At 41.7% G+C, this 16,662-nt stretch overlaps 1 protein-coding gene across 4 annotated transcripts in view; it reads left to right on the top strand.

Moving 5' to 3' along the window:
- Positions 1–15,551, top strand: part of LARGE1 (LARGE xylosyl- and glucuronyltransferase 1) — a 279,159-nt gene extending 263,608 nt beyond the window's left edge. For all 4 annotated transcript variants that reach the window (XM_041481415.1, XM_041481417.1, XM_041481414.1 and 1 more), the window contains 2 exons: positions 133–328; positions 4,458–15,551. In XM_041481415.1, the coding sequence (XP_041337349.1) occupies positions 133–328; positions 4,458–4,655 (394 nt within the window). In that variant the 3' untranslated portion in view covers positions 4,656–15,551. The remainder of the gene's footprint in view (positions 1–132; positions 329–4,457) is intronic.
- The last annotated feature ends 1,111 nt before the right edge of the window (positions 15,552–16,662 follow it).

Genomic DNA, 16,662 nt, shown 5'->3' with positions numbered 1-16,662 from the left:
ATGATGATGTGAACTGTAAGCTAATGTCTTTATTTTTGAGCATTTCATCTAACAGGTAATATTTTGTTGCCTCGCCAAGATGCTTTCTATCTAATTGCCTCCCCACGTCCCTGCCACTTATGTCTGTTTCAGGTACCACGTCTGGACAAAAGGGCACGCGCCAACAAATTTTGCCAAGTGGCGAACAGCCACCACCCCCTACCGTGTGGAGTGGGAAGCAGACTTTGAGCCATACGTCGTGGTGAGGAAGGACTGCCCAGAGTATGACAGGCGCTTTGTGGGATTTGGCTGGAACAAAGTAGCTCACATCATGGAACTGGATGCACAGGTGAGGAGATGACACACAAGTATCTCACCTGGGGCTCTGCAGCAAGGTTGTTACCAAAGTGTTCATCTGGCCTTACTGAGCTCCTTAATGAGTGCTTCTTGAGTTGGGAACACTCCGTTTAATGCTTGTTGAGTATTAAATGAAAGCTGAGTCTGAGTTCATTTATTTGTCAGTTCTAAGAAATTTATTGTTTTGCAGAGGCTCAACCCTTGTAGTGCTCTCCTCCTGACCGAAGCATTGCAGCAGTTGTTGCCAATCCCATCACTTATTAAGGAACAGGTAGACCTAGCTGGATTTTTTTCCATTAAATTAAGGTTTGTGAGTCCCAAATACTAATTTGCAATTCAGAAACTAGTCTTCAGTTGAATTCAAGGCGAGCATCTTTAATTTCTGACTGGGATTTACAGCACATTTCTGCAAAGCCAGTGTTTACATTTCCAAAGTCTGGGGCTATGGTGCTGACTCTGAAGGATCCACGTACTTGAGCCTTGGGCTACCTGCTTCTTGGATCTGTGACTTGGGATGAAGCTGCTGGGCAGAATTTATAATAATAAGGATGCACAGAAAGCTCAGGAGTCCCAGACTGGCACCAGAGCTTGCCAGGGTCCCTGCTGCCAACCTAAATCTTAGAGGCTGGCAGTGACTATGGCTCCATGGGAGCCCTGTGCTGCTGCTCACTGAAATGGCAGGATTTGCATCACCCTGCTGTTCTTAGATGAGGACTGTGCTCATCGGTAAGGTCTGGGTCATGGCATTTCTTTTTAGTATGGGTTTGTTGTAGTTTTTTCAGTTTGGTTTCAATCCCAGTGTTTGAACTAGTAGCATTTCATGCTAACCAAAAAAATAGGTTTTGGTGATCTGTATCCTCCTGTGATAGCTTCTGCTATCAATCTGGAATACAGCAGATCTTTCTCTGCTCAAGTTCTACAAGTTTATGTGAAGCAGAGAAGCTCAAGGCTTGGAGCAAGTTAGTGGGAGATTGTGTCCCTGGGGTGTGGGCTACAGTGTATTTGTGTGCAGGCATGTGTGGGAAGGATATTTTCTACTTCTGCTTACAAAACCATATGGTCACCTTGGGCTGGCAGCCACTTGCCCTCTGTTTGCCAAGGGCATTCCCAACAAATTTGTACCTACTTACATGACAAAAAATTATTATAGACTAGAAAAAACATTTTCCCTTATATTAATGTTAATAATACTTTGCTATAGCACTGTAATTTTCCAGTGCACTTTCCAAGCACTAATTAATTAACCATCAGTTGTGGAGAGTGCCAGTGTAATGGTTTATTATTTGTTAATATGGGTAACAAGGCTTATGTTCCCAGTGGCAGCTCTTATGTAGCATTCAGGATTTAACTCTTCTGTTCAGAGGTGTCTGCTCAGCACAGAGATTTACACATGGGAAATGGAAACAGTTTTCAAAGTTGATCATAGCGCAATTATTTTAAATGACCATTGGGTTGGAATTAACTCTGGGAAATTGTTCTTCTCACTCTTCCAGCCTTGAGCACAGTATCACATTTAAAAGAAGTTTCATTTTCCTCTGTAGCAATTTGGATATTGGCATGTTCTCCCACAAATGAGCCTTGAGGAGACATGGGATGGCACAGCTACTTCCCCTGTGGCATTCCTCTGCTTTGGGTGTGCACAGATCAGGTTGCTGCCAGCTGCTTGGCTGGCTTCATTACCAGCAGGCAGAGCAGCTTCTCAGTTTTTTTGTTGCTCCTCATGACTGCAGTGGCTGTCAAGAGGTCTGTTCCAGATCCGTTTCCAAGAGCCTGTGTCACTGCCATCCCTCGGAGAAGGACATGGCATAGAGATAATCATCATTCTTATTCTGGGAGCATGCAGGTGTCCACTGAGCTGGATGCTGTACAAATGCACAGATAGTGCTAGTCTCCATCTAAAGAATTTGTAAGCTTGGAGATAGGGACAGAGGTTCCTGCAAATGCATTGCCTTCTCAACAGAGGCTTCCATGTAGTAGGGTGAGGTCATTAGGACACCTTTTCCTACCTTTCCAGTGACTGTGCTACTAGACTGTGAGTGTCCCATTTCCCAGAACCCTAGCCCAGCATATTTCAAAGGGGATTATTAGCAGTAGACTCACAGTTTTTTGAAAGGCTTTATGTGCCTGAAGGCCATTCAGAGGTATGAGAACACTGCTGTGCTGAACAGTTAGGACTGCAGAGTATAAACAGTCCCTGACCTGCAGCATTACAGACTTGAGATGAAAACAGAGAACAAAGAAAAGGTTGTATGAGGGGCATCCATCTTCCTCTGCAGCTCTAGCCCATAGTTTTAAGGTCCTTTAGAGTTGTTTTCTGTTGTTTGTGGTTTATCAGCTCTCCACACTCCATGGTGCCAGCCTTTGGTTTCACATTTGGTTCCTCATTAGTCCTAAGCATCTTCCAGGTGCATAAATTCTGCCTGTGAGCATCAGATTATTTTGCTCTTGCTATACATTTTTCACCCCAAACAGAAGTTCAGAGGACCCCATTCCTGTATATGACAACATTGTAAATTGGCACAAAGATTTACCACTTTAGCACTGTCTGTCAGGGAACAGGCATTCTCATCAGGAAGGAGGAGCTGCATCTGCACTTAGCTGTCCAGCACATACAGGTGAAACACTCAGGTTTATCAGCACAGGTGTGTTTTTCCCATAAATCTCTTTGCCTGCTAAAATATTTTGGAGTACTCTGCCTCTCTGCAGCAGATATTCTTTGTCTCTGTACCAACTCCTAAATCTACAAGTGACTGGGCACTGCAAACCAGGGGGAGTTGTGCACCACTTCCTATAAAGTCAGCATGCTCTGTGGCTGTTCCTTCCCTGGCCAGTTTCTTTTTTTAATGGGTTAATGAGTCAATCCAGCAACAGCTGCAGATAGAAACTGTGTGAGAAAATAGGAAATTTGCCTGTGGAGGCTTCAAAGTTTCTTTGTAATTTGCATCCAATACAACTCCGTCTTCTTGAAATTCCATATGAAGAAAGTGGTTAGGGTACTGCATTTGGCTACAGAATAATGAGGTTCACATCTCTTACCTAGTTCCTTGCAGAAGATACCTGCTTGTTGTACATCCTACACTAGTGAACTTTCATCTTGTCTAAGAATCAGGCTTTTTCAAGCTTTGCTCTAATCCTCATATATTTACCTGTAAAAACTGAATTAATCTTACAGGAATAATGGAGAGTTAAATCAACCATCATTTTTTTAACAACAAAAATTGTCAAAGAATTTGGTCAGATATAAAGAGAAAAAGTGAAGTAGTTTTACAGGAGAAGGAGAGTTAGCACAGTATCCCAAACTTTGTGAGGGAGAACTTAATTTGAGTAAAAATGTCTCAAAGCATATGGAATTAGCAGGTTCATTTTCACATATTGCCTGTAAATGATACCATATTCTCCCCTTATTTCAGGTTTATAAATAATTTGGGACAATTTTGTCTCTGTAAGTATCTTAGCATATAGGCAAAGCAACATATGTCATGGAGTTTTGCTTTTGTAAATGTAGCTTATTCTAGTATCCCAAACAAAATAAATTTTAGTGGCAAAGCCATGTTTTTGCATGGACACTTAAGACTCATGCTATGTAGTCACAGCTGTGTTGTTGCAATTGCACTGCTGAAAAATCTGTGTGGCAGACATGGCTTCAGGTGTGCCTTTTGTACTATTTCTCCATTATTTGGCTTATATGGAGTAAAATGTTTTAAAATTGTTGGGGTTTTTTTACCATGAGGGTAGTAAAATACTGGGAGAGATTATCCAGAGGGAAGGTGGACACCCCATCACTGGAAACATGCAAGGTCAGGTTGGATGGGGCTCTGACAACCTGATCTAGTTGAAGATGTCCCTGTTCTTGGCAGGGAGGTTGGTCTAGGTTGTCTTTAAAGGTGCCTTCCAACCCAAAAAATTCTATTTTACAAAAAGATTAAGTAGATCTTTCAAAAAACCAAGAAAAAGCTACTTGAAAAAACAAAGGCAGCTTGTTTGAGATCCCTGATGGGTTTGCGGTTCCTGAGACACAAACCGCGCCGTTACACCACGGAGCACGTTTGGCTGTGGAGGTGCAGGGGAGGTGCCTTGTGGGAGGCTGGGATCCCCCTCACAGCCGTGCCTTTGTCCCGCAGGAGTATGAGTTCACGGTGCTGCCCAACGCCTACATGATCCACATGCCGCACGCGCCCAGCTTCGACATCACCAAGTTCCGCTCCAACAAGCAATACCGCATCTGTCTCAAGACGCTCAAGGAGGAGTTCCAGCAGGACATGTCACGCCACTACGGCTTCGCGGCCCTCAAATATCTCACGGCAGAGAACAACAGTTAGCACCGTGGAGCCCGTGCCTGGCCAGCAGGGACACTGAGGCAAGGGCCGCTCAGCATCTGGGGCCTGGTCTTCGAACACCAAACTGAGAAACACTTTCTGTTTTTATATCATACTTGGCAGTTCTAACAGTAGAAATTTGAAGTGACATCTCTTCGGACTATGCTAGTTCATCCCTTCCCTGACTGCCCCGGGTCTGTCGGCTTTAGCGTTCGTGAGGTGTCTGCGAGCGGGGCCGGCCGGGCGCCCTCCTAGCCACCGAAGGTGGGGACTGGGCAGGGACTGGGATTGCACTCCGCTCTCTTGACTGCAGAGCACAGCCAGACCTTCAGAATATAGGATTTCATGTTGCTATTTAATAATTTGACATGCTTTTTATCTCTAAAGGAAGATCTTCGGGTCGCTGTCCTGTGAATTTCAAATCTGCACTACTCTAAAAGGGAACTTTCACCTGTGAACTTTCACAGGGGCCCTGTTAACATGGATGACCTTGTTAATGCAGGATGAGCCAAAGGTCTGAATTAGCCTTGAAAACACAGGGGACACTTATACAAAACTGCACTCCTGAGAAGGTGTGATACTGGTTCTGTTGTATACATGATATTGGTTGGTCTTTTTTTCTCAAATTAATTGTTTTATCAGGAAAATCCCTTATATCCCACCCTGCCTTGGCCCCAGTCCTAAATGCTGCTCCTTTCCTTGCCAAGGAAATATCTTCCCTTGTGTTTCTTTGCCATCTTCAGTTTTGGTGGTCCAGTAAAGAAGATGAGTAGCTCTGCCAGAAAGTGAACAAAACTTGTCTGTTTAAAGTCTGTTTTCATCAGAGCAACTTGTTCACTTGTGTCTCGTAAGATAAAGGGCCTGGCTCTAACCCTTTATCTTTTTTAGGCAAGAATTGAATTTTACCTATAAGGCACATTGTACCCGGGGAATACTGATTTGTAGGCTCATTTCAGTGCTGCCCATCTGTGAAGGCACTGGGCCTTAGGCTTTAAGTGGACTTCTTTGCTGAACAGTAAATATAAATGAGTAAAAGGGCAACTAGTAGCCTTGGTGCTCTCCTGCTGCCTGCTGCAAGGTCTCAGAACTACTTCGTTAAAGGAGTTTATAATTAAAGGAGCAGAACTGTTAGGAATAAACTCCCCATTGGACGGGGAGAAAAGAATGTGTTGGGAATCTGAGTGAGTGTTTGCTTGAACGTGGACTGGTCAAGTTCACAACATCGGTACACACAGGAATTTGCTGGAGGTCAAACAGGAACCTAACAAGCAAAATGCAGAAAACAAGACACTGGACTTCTTGCCATTTTCTTTATCTGCAGTATTAATGTTGTGTTTACATGGGAGGAAGAGATGAGGTGCACTACCCCTTTCAGGGCTGTTTGTAATTTCTGTTGCAATGTTAATAGAGAAAGCAGAAACAACTCAGTGAGCAATGTGTCTGTCTCCCTGCCCCAACCAACCACATGTACCAATACCACTGCCTGAGCTGGGAAACGGATCCATATTGTGTTCTGCTCACATTTTTCCATTTTGTTTTTCAGCCACTGGACCTTCTACTTTCCTCCCCACCTCATCCCTCTAGAGCTTGGTTTTATTTCTAACCTGACATTTTGTGAGAGATTTCTGTTACGGTGGAAACCATGCAGTTAAACCAGACATTTAAACTACAAATATCAGTTCATCATTCTGTGTATATATAAGAAAAGCCAAAAAAGGCAATGTCTTTGACAAGAAATAAAAAGGGGCGGGAGGCTGTGTGTAGTTTTCACTTCTTCCCCTGGGAGTGTTGGCTGCATAAGAATACATCACTGCATAATTTTCCAAAGAGTTTTTTTTTCTGTTCTTAATGGCTTTATGTAAAGATTTACATAAAAAGCTGGAGAGAGCTGAGAAGAAGTGATATTAGTGCTCAGATCTGGCTAAGATACATTCTTTTAAAAACATCAAAGTCTTAACTGCCCAAGTCCTGTATTACCATTAAAGGCACAGGTCATTGTGCTGATTGAGAATGAGAAGAACCCTGCTGCACAGAGGCTGTTGATAAGCCAGTGTGCATGAAGATCCTAAAAGTTGATCTAAGAGAGGCTACCATTCATTGTACCTACATGAAATCTCCAGTCAGAGCTTCAGTGTGGCCACCATTATGTTCCATATGTATAAAAAAATTTCATTTCCAGATGTACATTTCTCCTTGGCTTAACAACTTTGCCCAAGGATAGACTCGATTGCCCTACAGCAGCATAACCTGTACATTATTTGCCTGTTCCATTATCAGTATTCTTATTATTCTCTTCTCAGTGGTGAAGGATGGGGGAGCAGGGAGGTAATGATTTGCTACTTGCCGGTTGAATGAGTCTTGGGACCTCCTGGGTAGGCTTAGGTGTGCTGGCTGGTGTAATCAGCTGAGAGATTGGTAGTAGGTACAAAGAGTCCCTTGTTTTGTCCTTATAGACACTGTACTGACTTGTATCTATCATGTCATATTTGTCTCTGTGCTTCATAATTTGAGAGGTGGGGGTCTTAAGGGTTTTTAGCACATTTCAAACAATTTACCTGATGGCAAGTTAGGATTACATATCAGTCTGTAACTGCCAGGGCTCCTCCAACACCATGAAAAAATCCACCACTGACAACAAAAAAAATTCCCAATTCAGTTATAACACTGGCTGTCTTCCAGTCCTCTGCTGTAGTATTTGCTAGGAACTTTGTTACTTAATTCTCAGTTTTCTCCTGAAATCTTCCAGAAGTAGCTGATAAACCTGGTAACTTAATGCCTTTGATTTATTGATTTGTTCCACCAACTTCTTTCTTGAGTCCTCAATCTATGACCTCTCCTTATCTTTGATATTTGGAAAGTGTGAGTCTCTCGTTTAGATGCCACTCCAGCACCCTCTCAGTGAAGACTGATGCAAATAAATCATTTAGATTCTTGGCAATGTTCCTATTGTCTTTAATTGTTTCTTCTACTTGCTTGGGGTGGCCTGCCTGTTATCTCCACTTTCTGCTTTTGGTGTACTGAGCAAATGTTCATTTTCAGTTTTAACTTCCTACTGTTTGCTCTTCAGATTCCCTCTTAGCTTCCTCAAACTCCATCTTAACTGTTACATACCTTCTTTCAGCTTTACACAGTTTTATTTCCATTCTCTGGAGGTTTCCTATTTGGCCTGAATAACTTCTAAAATTTCCCATTTAGTCATATCAACATTTCCTTGTCTTTATCTTCCATTTGTCCAAGGGGTACCATACTCCATGGCTGTCTATCAGCCCTTTCTATTTTAATCTGAGGATTTCAGGTTTTCTTAGAGCCCTTAATTCTTTAAAAAGAAAAAGAGGTTTTTGGTTTTAAATTTACCTTTAATGTCACCCTACTAGGTTTTGAGGATATTTTCCTCTTTTACCTTCCTAAATGCTCACCTTTTCCTAATTAGGGGATCAGAAATAAAGTATTACAGAAATTGGGTTCTTATCTTGACATATTTTGTTCTGTGTCTCCCTTTTTCCTCTCCACTACAAAACATTGACATTTAGGAGTTATTGTAAACTTTTCAAGTCCCAAAGCCGGAACTGTGTATTTTCCAGCTTCTTTTGACATCCCACCACTTTCAGACATAATTATTATGCCAAATAATAACCTGGCGCCTGGCACTAGTCCTCCTATTTTTGTTTTCATGCTTCTTCCTGTGATGTAACAGGCTCTGCAAGTCCAAGTTTTGGGTGAAACACTTACTTGATACCTTATCATACCCTTCATATCCTTCTGATCTGTTTCCACTTGTTGTCACAGTAGATATATCTATATATAGAGACATATACACACACCTTCAAAAGTTTGGCTGTAGTTTCCATCCTATCCTTTCTCGCTAAGGATCACCTACCATTTGCCTGCATAGAAAATGTCTCTGTTTATCTGGGATAGGTCTTAGTATCTATCAGGTTTTTTCCCAAGTCCTAGTTGTAGTAATTCCTTCCAGCCTTGCTAGTTTCCTGTGTAAACAATCTGGTCCCACTTCCTAATTTGCTATTTTTTTTTCTGATTGTAATCATTATCTTGGATGCCATGGCATAAAGGAATTAGCAGCTGTACCTGCAGTTCCATCACCTTAGTTAGACTGAATATGACATATGCTCCCATTACTCCTAAAGTACTGATTTTTTACCTGGTTAGCTTCATGTGGTTTGTTGGTAAATGGCAAGCTGCATTTTCCTTTTACTGCAACAAGCAGAGGCACTTTGTAGTGTTATTTGCAGTAGCTGTTGCAGCAGAGTAAGCCCTGTGTTAGAGGGAGAAGCACAAAAACCTCGTCAGAACCGTAGCTGCTGTTTCTCTCCAGAGGAAAATACGACCCTAGCACAGCTGAACAGTTTTATAAATGCCCTGCACAAAGCACATTGCACATCATTTTCTGGTAGGTATAATCATACATTATCCAATTAAATATGAAAAATACATTTTTAATGTTCTCATTTTTATGTGCAGTTCTACCCAGAAGATAATGCATTTCCTTCTCTGTCTTGCCAGTTTCCCCCATTACTCCAGCCTGCCTAATAGCCCCATCTGTTTTCGGCTGAGAAAGATTAATGGCCAGAAGCACTGAGAGTCCTGGCAAATCAGCAGAGATATTACTCTTAGGCATTGTTCAGGACATTCCTTCCTGCTCTGCCAGATATTGTATGGGTGTTCCTGAGGTTTCAGGGCAGCAGCAGCAGAACACAGCAAGATCAGCAAGTGGGATGAGTGTCATTATTTATGAACTTCAACCAGGTCTAACACTTTCAGTGGTGGGAGTGCTAGAAAGGGAATGTATCATGGTTACCTCAAAACATATTTCAATATTAGGGGGGGAAAAAAAAGCAGCTAAGTTTCTGCAACTCCACTAGGTGAAACTGGAACAAATAAGTCACTAGTAGAAAATGCCAGCTAGTAATCAGGTATTTCCACTGCAGCATTGAAAATGCAGAAGCATTGATAGCTCAATGAAGTAATTTTTACAGTAGTAATTAATAATGTATATTTAGATGGTGTGTTTACATCCAAACACTTAGGTGTATTGTGGATTATTTGAAGATTGTATATTGTTTCACTATATGAAGTTGCTTGGAAAAGCTGCTGGCTGTGCACAGAAATTATTTCTCAGGAAATGCTTACAAACCTGGATTTAGAAAAATCTTGCTTTTATAAGAGTTTGGTTTTATGAGTAGTTTATACATTCCCAAAACAGAACATAAAGTCCTTGAGAATTTCAAAAGGAGCTGTGTATGAGTCAGTTGGCTGGAATGTTTTCCTCTTACCTTACTTAGGATTTGGGGTTTGTTTACAGAGTAGAATTATGATGTTGAGTTGAAAAAAATCTGGGAATTAGAAAGCCAGCCAAATATTTATTTATGTGGCCAGTGATATGAACATATTTGTTCAGATGTGTTAGTGGATACTCTAGTGGAAGTGTTAGGTCACTGAAAGTGTCAGGATGCAGTCTGAAGCCCAGGCTTAGAGTTTAGTATCTGTTCAGTCATTGTGTGTGGCTTCTCCTCATATGCCAAGAGCAGCTTCCTTGCTCCCAGAACATTTCTATTTCTGTAGAGTTAAAATGTCTTAAATCTCTGCAGCATAAGTTGGTGGAAGTCACTGCACAGGTAGCAAAGGCTGCATTTGAGAGCTCCATGTCCATTGCCACAAGACACAAAATTTCATTCTAAAAGAAATGGTTCTGACCTGAGGGTAATTCTCTGACCAGGGATTTAGACACCCTTACCATATATGTTTAAGAAGAGGTCCCCAAATGGATTAGGCCAGGAAATTCAAGCCAAGCTTAGCCTATTTCTGAGTATTATAGCAACATAATTGTGAGTCAATGGAAGTGTGAATTTTCAACATTAACAGCTACATCACGAGGCTTGTGATAAGGCTGCAAATTCAATCACATGAAAGTTAGAGGATCTGAAATTTCAAGTTAGTGGTGGAGTTGGTGATTTGCTCGTAAAACTTCTTTCTGTCCCCTCACACATACATAGTAGGACGTGGCCTGTGCACAAGTCTTTGTTCAGGTTTTTTTGAGGGAGTTCTGTCTCTGCACAGAATGCATAATATTTGGGTGAATGAAGCAGCTGGGTGTATGACACTTCTTTTTACTGCTTCTTTCATTTAGGTTTTCATAATACAATAGCAGTCTTAATTTTGAGCAAAGACAGACTTTTTTTTTTTTCCCAAAGGATAGGTATAAACTGTGATTTAGGAAAATCAACTATCCCCCATACTCTGAGGCTTTCAGAGCAGAACACCTGCAGTTCTGTTCTGAACAGAACACCTGCAGTTCTGCAGGCTTTTCTCATGTGGAGGGGATCTATGAAGCTGATGGAAATCACACATTCAGAGGCCTTGTAGCATTCACCCCCAGCCAACAAATGCTAACAGCCGAATTTGCAAGAGTGACGAATCCCAGCTCTGTCCAAGCATGTCTGCTCCATCACTGGGACCACTCTAAGGACTATGAGCAGTCTGTCAGGTAAGCAAAGAAATATGGAGTAAATAATTGCAGGTGGGGGTATGATGGGTTTGTTTTAAGTAGCCAGATTTTCAGAGGAATGAGGAAGACATAAGCATTTTGAAGTCCCTCAGAAGATCTGTTCATAGGATGTGTGGGCTGGACTAACCCCATTCTGAATTTGTGGCATTTCTTAACCAACACTGGCCAATGTGGCCCACCTGCAGTAAATTCTATGGATTGTAAAATTCCTGAAAGCACTGAGAGTAAACCATTCTCAGCTCAAAGATATTTAATGTTTCAATTCTTTGGATTCCCACACTGATCCTTTGGTGCCCTTCAGAAAAAGGAAAAAAAAGAAAAAAGATAATAGAAGCTTGATAACAGTGGGAGTCTTGACTATCCAGCCTTTCTTAAATTGTCAGCACTGAGGTCAATGGTTGAGGCAAAGCTAGAGTTAGTGAGGTTCATAGAATTTCTTCTTTTGATCTGCCTGTGGAACTCTTGTTCCAGCAGTGCTCTCCAGTGATGCTGTAAGGGAAGGAAGAGCTGTCCAATGCAGATTGATCCATGAATTCTTCATCCAGTCAGACCTAACCACCAGCAGCAGGAAAGAAGGGGCACCACCACCTGTGACTGTTTGTAGATGGCAATAGTGAGTTCAGTATGAAATCTCTTGTTCTGATGATCGACTTTGCTGAGCTTTTCTGCATTTTCGATGTACACTTGCTGTGAGTGACAGAGGCCCCTTGGGGTGAGGAAAAGATGGAGCTCAGCAGTTTGCTGGTCCAGAATGAGAACAAGAGATGTATGTATTTTCCCTTGACACCTTGCTCAGTGTTTACTAATTGTAATAGCACCAATTAATCCAGTTGACCTGAGACTCGGTGTTCAGGCCAGTGTTCAAGCTTCTGCTGTGTTGATAAGAGAATAGACAGATAAGCAAAATTATGTTTTCCATCCATAATATCAATGAATATTTCCATACAGGTTCAAATGGCTCCCAGAGAGTTTACATCTTTTATTTTTCACTGTTAAGACTTCTTCAAAGAACAGCAAAGGCAATTTAAAAAATAAAAAAAGCTGTTGAGTACTGTAAGGGCCCACAAGGATTAACATTCACAGTGAGTCATCAATATAAAATATCCACCAAGTTAACCTTCCAGCTTCTTTCATAAATGCAGAGAATACAGGCACTATCATCATCTTTCTGTTTACACTTCATAGAGAAAAAAAAAGGCATGTACTAAAAAACAACTCTGAATCAGATCACCCAAGACACAAATATTTTCTAAATTTTATTGCTTTCATTTCCATTTTCATGAGTGAAATTAAAAGTTTGCAAAATATTTTTTATTCATGTTGTTCAATTTAGATATTTATATTCAAAGCTGAATATGAGCCAGCAGTACCCTGGCAGGCAGAAGGGCCACCCCTGCCCTGAGGGGCATCAGGCACAGCATCCTCAGCTGGGCAAAGGAGGGGATTGTCCTGCTCTGCTCTGCACTGGGGCAGCCTCACCTCGAGTGCTGGGGGCACTTTTGGGTGCCACAATATAATAAAGATCTAAAGCTCTCAGAGAGCTTTAGATTCAGCATCCAGAAAGATGCTGAAAGGTTTAGAGGGGAAGCCATAGGAGGTGTGTCTGAGATAATTTGGCTTTTTCAACCTGGAGAAGAAGGAACTTGGGAGGAGACCTCACTGCAATTAAAACTTCCTCATGAGGGAAAGAGGAGGGGCAGGCACTGATCTCTTCTCTCTGGTGACCAGTGACAGGACCTGAGGGAATGGCCTGAAGTTGTGCCAGGGGAGGTTTAGGTTTGATATCAGGAAAAGTTCTTCACCCAGAGGGTAGTTGGGCACTGGAACAGGCTCCCCAAGGGAAGTGGTCACAGCACTGTGCCTGACAAAGATCAAAAAGCAGTTGGACAGTATTCTCAGGCACATGGTATGACTCTTGGGGATGGTCCTGTCCAGGGCCTGTCCTGTCCAGGGCCAGATCACCGGTTGGACTTGGTGATCCTTGTGGGTCTTTTCCAACTCAGGAAGTTCTATTTATTTTAATAGGTTGTTCTATTTATTTTAATAGGTTGCAGCTTGCTTCTGCATCTGTCAGACTTGAAAACATTACAGCATTGTCTGTGGAGAAGAACAGAACTGAGGGATCATTGAGTTGTCCTCCATGTTAGTGCAGGGAAAGTCTTTCCTATAGCTTGGGGTATTTTTTTTATTAGTTTGTGCTATCACAGGTTTTATTTCTACCTTAGCTGTCTCTCTTCCAATAAGTATGAAAGTCTACTGGCTCATATCAGACCACTGTATGAATTCAGTACTGGAGCAGTGTTTCTCACATGGCACCTGAGCCTCCACACAAATTTATTCTGCGGGGGGTTTTCTCAATTTTAATCTTCAAGCTACACCTGATAAAAAATTAATCATTTTAAAGCTGTAAAAATGGGTTCACTGTGTTTTGGTTTATTTTTAACATACTCATTTTGTTCAATGTTTTCTGTCTACTACATCCATAGACCTTCCAGAAAAATACTGTTTTGAGAGGAAGAGAGTAATTGTAAATAGTCCTGTGTGGCTGGAATCAGCAGCACTATGAGGGTTAGTAATCTACTCAAGCCAGGAATTTTAGCACAGGTTTCCAGTATTTACAAATTTCCCCCTATTTCTGTAGGGTTCCATTTCAGGATCCTTCTTTAGCCAGCCCATTCTTGTGTTTTCCACTTTTTCTCCATGTTCCCATCTGCTGCGGCACTAAATCCATCTTTATATCTACCTTAGGCTGGTGTTTACAGGCATTTTAAAGACTATATGTACAACATCCACAGTGCTGAGATCTGATTATAACTATTACATAGAGAAAAGACACCTCTCCATTGCTGGCTCCCTTAAACTATCAATAACATGTTAAATTAAAAAAAAAAAAAAAAAAAAAAAGAAAAAGAAAAAATGAGGAGAGGAGAGAAGAGGACTTAGGCCTCTAATGCCATTAATGCAAAAACAAAACTTAATCCACCACTCCTCCCTAGGGAACCCAAAACCTGATGAAAGGTGGCACCAAAGTGATCTGAATACCAAATGAATCTCACAATGCCAGAATCCTTAGTTCTTAGGTGCCCAGCTAGAACCATTCAGGCCCTGATTCAGCCCATACAACTTGGCAGCTGTCTTGAGACCTGTGGTGTGGGGGTTGGTCATACAGTCATGGAATCACTTAGGTTGGAAGAGACATCTATGATCAAGTCCACCACTAAGCCATGTCCCTAAGTGCCACACCTACTCATCTTTTAAATACCTCCGGGGATGGTGACACTTCCTGGGCAGCTTTTTCTGGTGATTGACATCCTTTTCTGTCCCCTTTGTTTTCTTTGAGAGTCAATGGAGTGAGCAGGACTTCAGAAGAGGGCATTTCAGTTCACTTCAGCACCACTTCACCCCTTGCTCTGTGAGTAGCTGAAAAGGTTACGGTGCTGGTGGTGAGCATCAGTTTTAGAGCTGCCACCTACTCATTTAAGATTGCAGGTGTCAAAATCCCCTGGAAACTGAGCAGTAAGTGCTACAAGGCCTTATACTCAATATTAGCTGACAAACTTGAGAACAACAATCCATGTGACAGAAAAGGTGTGGGTGGATCAGCCACGGGAGGGAGGTGATTTGTGGACTCCAGAGACTGTGCTGCATGTTGTGACAGGCAGCTTGTGCTAACAGCCAGGAAAGCACTCATTTTCAGCCCAAAACCGTGGGCTTCGTAATGGTGGGTAAAATATTACCCCCGGCATTGGTGGTCAGGTTGTGCCAGGTTTGTGGCAGTGTGTCAGCCAGCACATTTCCAACAGTGCAGGTAAGAAACTCTGAGAAAGGGGTAAAATCCCCCAACAATGGCTTGTCATGTGTGTTTCTTTTTAAGACTCAAACCTCATTCTTTTTCTCTCATGGCCAAGGTGATTCTACATTCTCCAGGGGAAAACTGGAGTGCCAGTGACCTTTAGGGTGAGCTATGCATGAAACAAGGCTTGTGGCACTGAAGATTCCGACTCTCCAACTCAGCACCTTGAATTTCCCAATATATACCTGATTGTCCTTCTGCTACAACTCTTCTGTTTCTCTCTCCAGCTTGGAGAAAGGTTTTTAAGAAATGTTTCAGGAAAGAGAAAAGAAAAATGTGTCTTCTTTCCTTAGGCTGTCCCATCTCCCAAGCACCTCCCCCTCCAGACTGAGGCAATTTGCATTTAACACAAACCACTTAATTTACACATATGCTTCAGTCTGTGTGTAAGTTTTCTAGGTGACAATTTTATTGGGGAAAATGCTGTTTAGATTGTGTGTGCAAAGTAAATGGCTTGTAAATATTTAAAAAAAAAAAGGTTAATTTTCAATTGTGCAATAAAATTGTGAAATAATCCTCTCAATTCCTTTCCAGTGTCTGACTTGACACGTGCTGATTTTAAGAGCATACTATTGTTTCTTCAGATGGGAACAAAAAGAAAGAGATCATGAGCTGTTTTGCTTTCAACCTTAAGCTTTTTATTACTTTTTAATTTTTGCATTGTCATTCCCTTTAAGTTGGTTTATCCCTCCAACCCTTGTTCAATCAGATACATTAGTACCAGGCTGTTCCCACTGAAGACAGGTGAGTCATCATCTGCTCAGAGTTAAATCATGTTTATCTGCTTTACTTGACCTTGACCTTCTTCCTGCTGTTGTCTCTCTGTAACCAAAGCCAAAACTTTGGCAGATGGGGGCAGTTTATTCAGTTCCTGTGTAAGTATGACAACAAGCAGATGGATACTCTACAATGGATGACAGCTCACCACCACGGCATCAAATCTAACAGGTTAGTATTGCAAAGGCTTAATGTGCTGTGTAGCAGTATGGATTTTACATTATACAGGAGTCCTTCTCTTGATAATGGAAAAAAAATAACCAAAAACCCAGAAGCCTTCCATTTTTCTGTTACTTAACCCTTGCTGATGGGTTTTTCAGGTGCTCAGAGCTGCAACTGCCCTCCCCTAATGTAACTTACAGCTGGTGTATGCTTAAGCACCAATAGGCAGAACCATGGGGCTGTAACTCTCTCCCTTCCTGCTTCCTTTCCACTTGGTGGCCTACAGCCTCTCTGCAGACATTCATTATCAAGAAAGGAGACTGGGGCAAGATTGGGAAGAAAGGTCAGCTGCATAATTCTTTGTGGTTTGTTTTGGTCTTCTTTTAAACCAGAATTCAAAGTAGATTAAACTATAAAAGTGTGTTTGCTGGGGGTGACAACACAGAATTTACATTCATAGGGACATAATAAAAAATTGGATGTCCCTGGATGTAGGGCATGGAGCCTCTCTCAAAGACTGGATAGAATATGAAGAAAAACTAGTATAAGTGAGGAAGATAGCTCAATTTTTTGGGTGTTTTTGGACAATTGCAGAATGAAATAGGTTTTTTTGTAGTACATGAAGAGGCTGAGGGTCCAACAGGAGTTAGAAAAAGAGGGCTTTGGATTCACTATCAGAAACATAAATACTTGGA

This window comes from Pyrgilauda ruficollis, unplaced genomic scaffold (genome assembly GCF_017590135.1).
Source record: "Pyrgilauda ruficollis isolate IOZ18807 unplaced genomic scaffold, ASM1759013v1 scaffold56, whole genome shotgun sequence".
Taxonomy (NCBI): domain Eukaryota; kingdom Metazoa; phylum Chordata; class Aves; order Passeriformes; family Passeridae; genus Pyrgilauda; species Pyrgilauda ruficollis.
This window is presented reverse-complemented; position numbering and strand designations above follow the sequence as displayed.